At 37.9% G+C, this 8,145-nt stretch overlaps 1 protein-coding gene across 1 annotated transcript; it reads right to left on the bottom strand.

Annotated features, from left to right (window-relative positions):
• Window positions 1-1,228: 1,228 nt before the first annotated feature.
• Window positions 1,229-7,872, bottom strand: LOC122671726. The gene is made up of 6 exons (XM_043869115.1): window positions 7,594-7,872; window positions 7,203-7,517; window positions 6,301-7,148; window positions 2,153-2,569; window positions 1,586-1,815; window positions 1,229-1,493 (listed from the first exon to the last, which is right to left on the bottom strand). The coding sequence occupies exons 1-6, from the start codon at window positions 7,719-7,721 to the stop codon at window positions 1,242-1,244; spliced, it is 2,190 nt and encodes a 729-aa protein (XP_043725050.1). The 5' UTR covers window positions 7,722-7,872; the 3' UTR covers window positions 1,229-1,241.
• Between the last annotated feature and the right edge of the window lie 273 nt (window positions 7,873-8,145).

Raw genomic sequence — 8,145 nt, 5'->3', positions numbered from 1 at the left:
GCTTGGACTCATGGTTCTCATTGTTTTAAAATTTGATATGGGCCTAATAGCTTTCATCGGTTATCTGTTGTTAGTGGTGTGAGGCTACATGCTGGCTGCACAGGTAGGCGGCAGTAGAGGATCCGAATCCGACATGCATGGGAGGGCATACGATTGAATGAGTTTGAAATTTGAGGTTTGGCCTTTTCACTTTGTACTTAGTTATTCACCAAGCAACAAAAATTGGCCTTCTATAGGGGAGCAAGTTTGGCCCTGTCGACCTGAACCCGCCTTAAGCCCGAACAGGGCTTGGGCTGAGATATTTGGCCCTGAGGGCGGGTTAGGGCTAGAAATTTATGGCCTTGAGTCAGGGTCGAGTAGGGCCAGGGTTGAGGCCTTGGGCTAAGCCTAGCCCGGCCCAGCCCAACCCTGTTTTAAGTTATATTACAAAATATATGTTGATATAAAATATATATATTATAAACTTTAAACTTCACCCTCATTTTGTTATATAATATATTATGTATGAAGATAATAAGTGATATGATACATTTATTATAGTGTTATTTTACGTAAAATTGATAATTTTCTCTTCGACCCATTCCAATCCATGCATTTCCTTCCCCCTCCCCATGATCAGGGTCAGCCCAGCCCGACCATGAGGGCGCGGGTCAGGGTTTGATTTTTTAGGCCTTGAGTCAGGGTTGGGCCTGGGCCCAGCTAAGGGGACTTAGGGTTGGGCTAGGGTTTTATAAAGCCCAGTCCAACCCGACCCTGTTGCAGCCCTAGCCTTCTACATGCATTGGTGTAGAGAAAATTTTGAAGTCTTCTATTATAATCTTTGAAGAGAGAGAGAGTGTTCAATGAACAAGTGGCATATGGGAGCGAACCAATGAGGGGACGAAGGGCAATGAGATTATTTCATATGAGAAGAAAAGAGAGACCCACTCTCTATCTCTGAAATATAGGCATGACAAGGGTGGTAATTGTTTTTTGGTAATAAAAAATCTATTAATTAGAATGAGCAAAGCTCGTAGCTATAGAATTACAAGATTCCATCAATCACGGAGTGGATATAGGCAAACTACCTTGCTCATACAGACAGGGCCTTACTGGTTAAGGAGTCAGCTATAATGCTGATCTCCCTAAAAATAAAATAAAAGTTACAATCCATAAAATAAGAAGCAATATGAGACGTGTCTTAAATATTATTCATTGATCTACACATGAAAGATTGATTATTAATAGAAAGAGAAACAACCTCAACATGGAAATAGCAAAAAAGAGGGTTCTCTGTGAATCTTCCTATCTACAAAATTAATCTTGTTTAATTTCTTATGACACCAAACTAGTTGTTCACTTGTTATTCTTGACATGTTCAAAACCCTAGATATCAGCTTCATGTCAACCTGAGGGAATAACAATATCAGGTCTGATCTGTCCTCTTGCCTCTTCTGGAATCTCTTTACTATGCAGTTCCCACTTCTCAAAATGTCTTTCAGCTTCTTCTCCTTCTGCATTATAAAAAAAGTATCATTCATTCTAAAATTAAAACAAAGAAAACAGTCCCTGATTATATCTTATAGTAGAAAAATTTAAAGCCAACCTTTTGAATATTTGATCTTATTTCTGTGAGAAGATCCAAATCTGCAGGGTTCTGCAGTTCAACCTGAGTTCTCAAAAGGCCCTTTAATATCATGTTAGCTTCTTCCTTATCAGCTCGAACGAAATCCCAGAATATCTGCATTGACTTCTCAATGATCTCCATTAACATTGCAATTGTAATCGCATCTTTATCTCCCCTTCTTGCTTTCTTCTTGTCCTTCAAAGAATCCTCTACAGAGCCAATTGATCATTCCAAGTAAGAAATAACCCTAGAAAGCGGAAATAATAATTTTGAATCGGATGTGAGTTAGTAACCTGATGTGAAGACTTACAGGTACTTGGGCAATTCGGCTCTCCTTCAGCTGTGGCAAGAGTTGGAGGATCCAGCCCAACAAAACAAGAGGTGTTTGGGTCATTTCAAAGGTGGGCCCCTCTTGTGAAATGACCAAATCCCCCTTGTTTTTGCTAGGCTGGATCCTCCAGCTCTTGCCACGACTGGAGGAGAGCCAGGTCTATGCTTGGGTACCCTTTCCTTAATGGCTAGTTTTCAAGAATGAGTTTTTGTTACCTTTTATAACTGGAACTTGAATAAGGTTATGAAGAACGCATCGATTCTTGACATAGTTTTGAACCCTAGGTCCTTGAAAAGCTTCATACTCCATAAATCTTTGCATGAGCACCTGAAACTGTTGGAATTGACCTGCAACCTGATTGTATCTATGGATACCATAAGTGCCAGATTCCTGTAATTCTTGGGCCTTGAAGTATTGCCAGTGGAGGATTTCCCAAGAGAGGCATATTTGTCCCACGTAAACCATTTCCAAATCGCTCTGCAACTCTCCAATGAACTTAACGATTGGGTCTACTTTATTAGCTCTTCTGACTTTGCTTATCCAGAAATTCTGGGATAGGATGCTTGTGGTTGCCGGATTGGAAGACTTTCGGTTGGAAATTGACTGTAATGGGTCCTTCTTCTGGAGGAAACCTATATAGAATAAGGAATTTCACAAAAAAAAAATAAATAAATAAAAAATAGTCAGTTTGTTAATTGAGATTCAAAGCAATTTAAGGACATAAAAATGTGTAGCAAAGACAAAAAAGGTGGCCGAAATTAAAGAATTTTTATTCTTTCAAGTGCGGGCATCAAATAGTGTACTTTACTTGTGTAGTGGATTTTTATCCTTCTAAGTATAATGGCCAACTGGAATTAAAGGGAAAAAACGGTTTTTCTAGCTTGGCAAGCATGGTTTTAGTAATTGGTATTAGGTCACCTGAATCAACGGATTTATATTGGCATTGGGAGAGACCACTAGACCAGTGCCAATCCGATACTGATTTGTACTAATTTTATAAATTTTTAATCCTTCTTGGTATCGGCAGTCATATGTCACTACACTATTGGTTGTATCATCAATCCGGATCGGTATTGGTGGAGGTCGATATGATATCCGATAGCGATTACTAAATTCATGCTGACAATACTAGAAGGAATCGCTAGTGGGCATCAAGTTTTCCTAAAGGGAATGGCAATATGGAAATTTGATCATTTATGAATATTAAGAAAATTATCAAAATTGGCCACATGTTAAATTTTAGATTCATATATAATGGGGCGTGGGGATAGGATTTTTTTTTTGGGAAATGAGAGCTTTTATATAGAATTACTTTGGGAAGCAGTTTTCTATACGGGAGTGTGGCCTATGCCAATACTCCCATGTGTCTATCTCTCTTCTCCTTAAAACAAGGGGGCAGATGTGTCTTTTCATATAGGAGAGGGGAGAGATAGACTCATGGGAGTGCTGGCGTAGGCCACACTCCCAAACAAAGATCTTTTTCTCAATTACTTTTTAGGGGGGTGAATAGGGAGGGGGAAGAAACCAGCCAGGAGACTCGAACTCGAGACCTCCTAGTGAACCTGGTCATGAAGCGCACCACGGTTCACCAACTACACTAGGGATGGGATTTTTTTTTCAAACTATCTTTCCAAACTCTAAGCCTTGCCACGTGTAATATATATATATAAATAGAGAGAGTTTCTTATAGAAACCCTTAAGGAGTTAAATAGTTTGTAATCTTGGTTTTTAGTATAACAACATTTTTTTTTCAATAAAGATAAGGGAGAAAGAACGCTACTTAGACTCGTGCGATGCGCTACCCTTGCACCTAGACACAAAGGCGTGCGAAATGACCACCACACCCTCATGGAAAAGGCTTAATTTCTCGGGGGTGTGGTGGTCATTTCATGCACCCCTGTGTTTGAGGTAGGGACACCGCATACACCCATGTAGCGTTCTCTTTCTCTAAAGAAATACTGTCATTTCACACATGAAATAACAAAATATGCAAGACTGCTTTCAATCCGATATAATGATATCTTGCTTAGTTTTTTAAGACCCTGTTATAACCCTAACTTAAATAACTTTTAGAAATAAAATAAGAGACAAATAGAAAATAGATGTCAAGTTTTAAATACAGAAAAAAAAAAAAAAAAAAATCTATGATATATGCATGCACGCCTCTACGATCATATCAGGGCGTGATGGGCATGGAAAGCAACATCGGACCATCAGGGTATCATCTAATAGTATTTTAATACATTCACCTACATATCAATGAAAATTTATTTTGTCTCCTTATGATTATTAATCATATTATATAATACACCAAAGTAGAATATTTATCATGGAAAGGCTTTCCATTTCTTTTTAATATTAAGTAATCTATTTATCATGGAAAAGTCTTTTATTTTCTTTTAATTATTACACTAAATTAATATTAGGTTATGTTTAGGACAATATTAAATAACAGAACTTGGGTGGAGGGGCTTGAAAGGCACTTAGTGATTGGACCATTGTTGAGTGGAGACCATAGTCCACTATAAATTGTAAAATGGGCCACTAATAAGCACTCAATCTCCTACGTAAATTAAAAAAAATTTCATGTATTGACAGATAAGGACAGAGGTTTTGATATTTCATGGAATGACATAGAAAGAAGGTAATATTAATAATGACAGCCTAACTATGATCAATAGATTATAGGATTTAAACTTTTATGGTGGGCCCATCAGGGGGTTAGTCTTAGCCTAGAAGGAAATTAATTAGGGCCCGAAAAGATTAGGACCACAGTTACCAACCAATTACTAAAGTAAAATCCTAAGTTAGCCTGGCTGTGTCTATCTCGCTCTTCCGCTTCTGTGAAATGATGTGTCTCTTTATTGTGGGATCAGAGAGATAGACACAAGGAAGTGCTAACATACGTGACACATTTAAACAAAGAAGTCAATCCCTAATAAGGAAATTATGTGTTTTTAAATGAACATTGAGACCTCCATACTCTCGAAGACTCGAACAATCCTCTAGATACCGTTTCATTAGGGGACTTTCCTTAAGAAAATCTCTTGATACGAGGGTATTATCGACCTTGTACAATAGGGGTAGATATGCTTAGGAACTTGCACCCTATCAATTTGTATAATGTTGGCTGTAGACTTACGGCCAGAGTTCTAATAACACTAACAATAGCAAATAATAGGGTATTATGTACTGATAAATTTATTTTCCAAAGAAAAAACTTGGTTTTATATAAATTTGTGTTACTTAATAATTGAGTTTTTTTTGGGTAAGTCATTGAGTTATATTATGTATTGAAACTGGTGAAAATACAAATGTATATTCTTATATCTTGGTATTGTATGATTACCCAAAAAAATTTCTTCGTGTAATATCACATTTCATGAAAAATAGAAAAGAAATATACTAAACTTAAATAAATATGTCCAAATATCCATTGCAAGGGGAAAATTCATTGTAAGAAATACTAAAATAAATATTTTAAACATCAATAAATATTAAATTAAATATTCATGTATTTTAACCTCATTTTTCTGATGTACATGATGGTTTCCTCTTCTCTCTTTCTCTCTCTTTGCCGAATTATGATTTCTTTTATTTATTTAGAAGAACAGAAAAGCAAATTGAGGTATGAACAAGTACAACAAGTTAAAAATTAATAAGGAAGAGGTTTGCTGTCAGGTTGCATGAATGGGATCGCATGTACTGACATCCAAGAAAAAAGACGCGGTGGTCACTTCACTGCCCATGTGAGAGGTCTAGGGGGTGCTGTCGGGCAACATTCTTTTTCCCAAATTAATATAACAAAAGGAAAAAGTTTTCATACACGATCGTGTACATCGTGTAAGTGAGAGGGTGGGAGTTTCAAGGCATTAATTAGTGGGTGGGGATTTATGACTTTTCCAACTCTTTGTGAGAGACCCTCTCACATGCACAGCTTACACAACTGTGTATGAAAACTTTTCCCTTTTGTTATATTAATTTGGGAAGTAGAATGTTGTCCGGCCGCACCAACTTTCTTTTTTTTGTTCATTTATCTTCTAGTTTTTGTGTGTTTTAAAGCACACCCATTAAAATGATATGAAATCACACCTAAAGCAAAAAATAAGATGCACCCTACACTCCTACCCCAACTCCCTCAAGAAAAAGATAGCTAAAAAGATGGTTCCCCTAATCCCCATTTTGGAAAAACTGTATCTGGGTCCACTTCTTTTCCCAGATGTGAATCGTGGATCTCACCTGAAGTGGGTCCTCCAGAATTCACCAATTGGACGGTTGTGATAGATGCAAATTGTACAATACCGTAAAACGCGATGGATAGAGAGAGGGTAAGCGAAATAGTGAATAGGGAAGGAACACTTACCTATTGCGTACATCTTCTGGTAATTGAAGATATCAAATTTGCGCATGCTCTCTCTGTAACTCATGTAGAACTTGTTCAGCTCATTCATTCGATCCTCGTGCAAGAACTTCTCATCGATCTTCAATGGCTTCAGATCTTCCATCATCCTCGGAGACTCGGATTCTTCTAATATGGTGGGAAGTCCTGTAGCTCTCACCTTCTTCAATTCCATCTTCAGCTGTTCTATCAGATCCTGGTGTTCCCACAGTGTTTCCAGTTGTGAGTTCTGCAGATTCTTCCAACTAGGTTCTTCAATTTTTTCTGAACCATCATCCATTGCTTCCTTCTCTTTGCCACCACCAAAGTCTCTGTTTTTCTCTTCTTCTTCCTCGTCTTCCTCGATGTCTCCCTCATAGTGAATTCCACTGTCCACCATTCTTGAATTCAGCAAATGGGCTTCTTCTTCTTCGTCTTCTGATTCGTCTTTGATTGGATTAGCAGAAGAAGACTGGTCACTGGTATCCATGGTTTTGGTACTCACCATATTTGAATTCTGCAAATGGACCTCTTGGGAACTTTGGATTTCTGCGCTTATTTCTACCTTCTCTTCGTCCAATACAGTTTTCGTTTGAAATGGTTTCTCTAGATCACAATCTAACAAAAACCCATCTTCTGGATCGAGCGAATGATTCTCAAATGAGAACTCATCGATCGATTCAGTTTCCTTACTCTGCAGGTTTACTTCAGTGAGACTCTCAGCCTCTGTTTCCTCTGTTTCCCCTGTTTTACAGTGAGAATCAGTGGATTCGTCGTCTAATATTTCTTCTTGAACAGTTTCCATCTCTGAATTAAGTTGCAGAAAATCTTTTTCTGAGACAAACCCTTCATCGATAATATTTTTGTTGCTGAAAGAACCATAATTCGAATCCGCGTATAATTCGTTCACAGTAAAGCTCACAACCTCTGGTTCTTCCATGAATCCACAGAAATGCTTCTCCGATAAGAACTGGCACTTACTAGTGCTCGTCGTGGGGCACTTTTGTTCAGTGGTGAAAGAGACTTCAGATTCTTCATTCCCTGTATGGGTTTGTAAACTCTGATATTGAAACTTGAAACAGAACTTTGGGGTATCTTTCTCTCCTGGTTCATCAGATTTCGAATCCTGAAATTTGGAAATTGCAGGTTGGACAGTGGAGCAATTCGAATCATCTTTCTTCGAAGCGTATTCTCCATAAAATCTGTCATATAAATAATCTAATCAGGAGGCAAGAACAGAATAAATTCAGTCAATTAAACAGTAAACATGATACTTACCTGAAGACATATCTGCTTACAAGTCTTAGCAGATAAAACGTGAAGTCACTGACAGAAAACCAGAGAAAACAAACAAAAGGCACCATTTTCATGAACAGAAACTCATTAGCAGATCCTCTGTTCGCCATCGAAGTGGGTATTGGAAATGAAGATCATGTGGGTTGCTACCAATTCAATCCATCCATCTGCTTCAGTCTGAAGCAAGAATTGAAGAATAGTTCATCAAACTTCTTACTTACTCTTTGGATTTCTCCCTGAAGAGAAATGGACTTTCTACCAGTAAAAAATAAATTGAGATTCTTGAAGAACAAAGGTTGAGAACTGACCTACCTGGTGAGATTGCAGGGAAGAAATTGAGCAAGGCTTTCGAAGGGGAGAAAGGAACCCGTGAGCTACTTGGGAATGGCGGAATTTTGGTTGCTTAGAATTGTGAAGTCAGATATATAGTTAGGAGGAGAGGAGAGGACTGTTGGACAGTCTCTGTTTATTCTATGCACGTTTTCAGAGTGAGATAATGAGTCTCAAAAAAATTGTCAAAATGGAACATTACGT

Source organism: Telopea speciosissima, chromosome 8, assembly GCF_018873765.1.
Source record: "Telopea speciosissima isolate NSW1024214 ecotype Mountain lineage chromosome 8, Tspe_v1, whole genome shotgun sequence".
NCBI lineage: Eukaryota > Viridiplantae > Streptophyta > Magnoliopsida > Proteales > Proteaceae > Telopea > Telopea speciosissima.
The sequence above is the reverse complement of the archived record's forward strand: the minus strand, read 5'-3'. Positions and strand labels throughout refer to the sequence as shown.

What these genes read in the sequence shown, in the direction of transcription:
- LOC122671726 (XM_043869115.1), bottom strand. Translation starts at nt 7,721, where the DNA reads ATGGCGAACAGAGGATCTGCTAATGAGTTTCTGTTCATGAAAATGGTG. An exon ending in GTAAGCAGATATGTCTTCAG is followed by an intron (nt 7,518 to 7,593) that starts GTAAGTATCATG and finishes TTTATATGACAG; the next exon opens with ATTTTATGGAGAATACGCTT. An exon ending in TCAAGTTCCAGTTATAAAAG is followed by an intron (nt 1,816 to 2,152) that starts GTAACAAAAACT and finishes TTGGCTCTGTAG; the next exon opens with AGGATTCTTTGAAGGACAAG.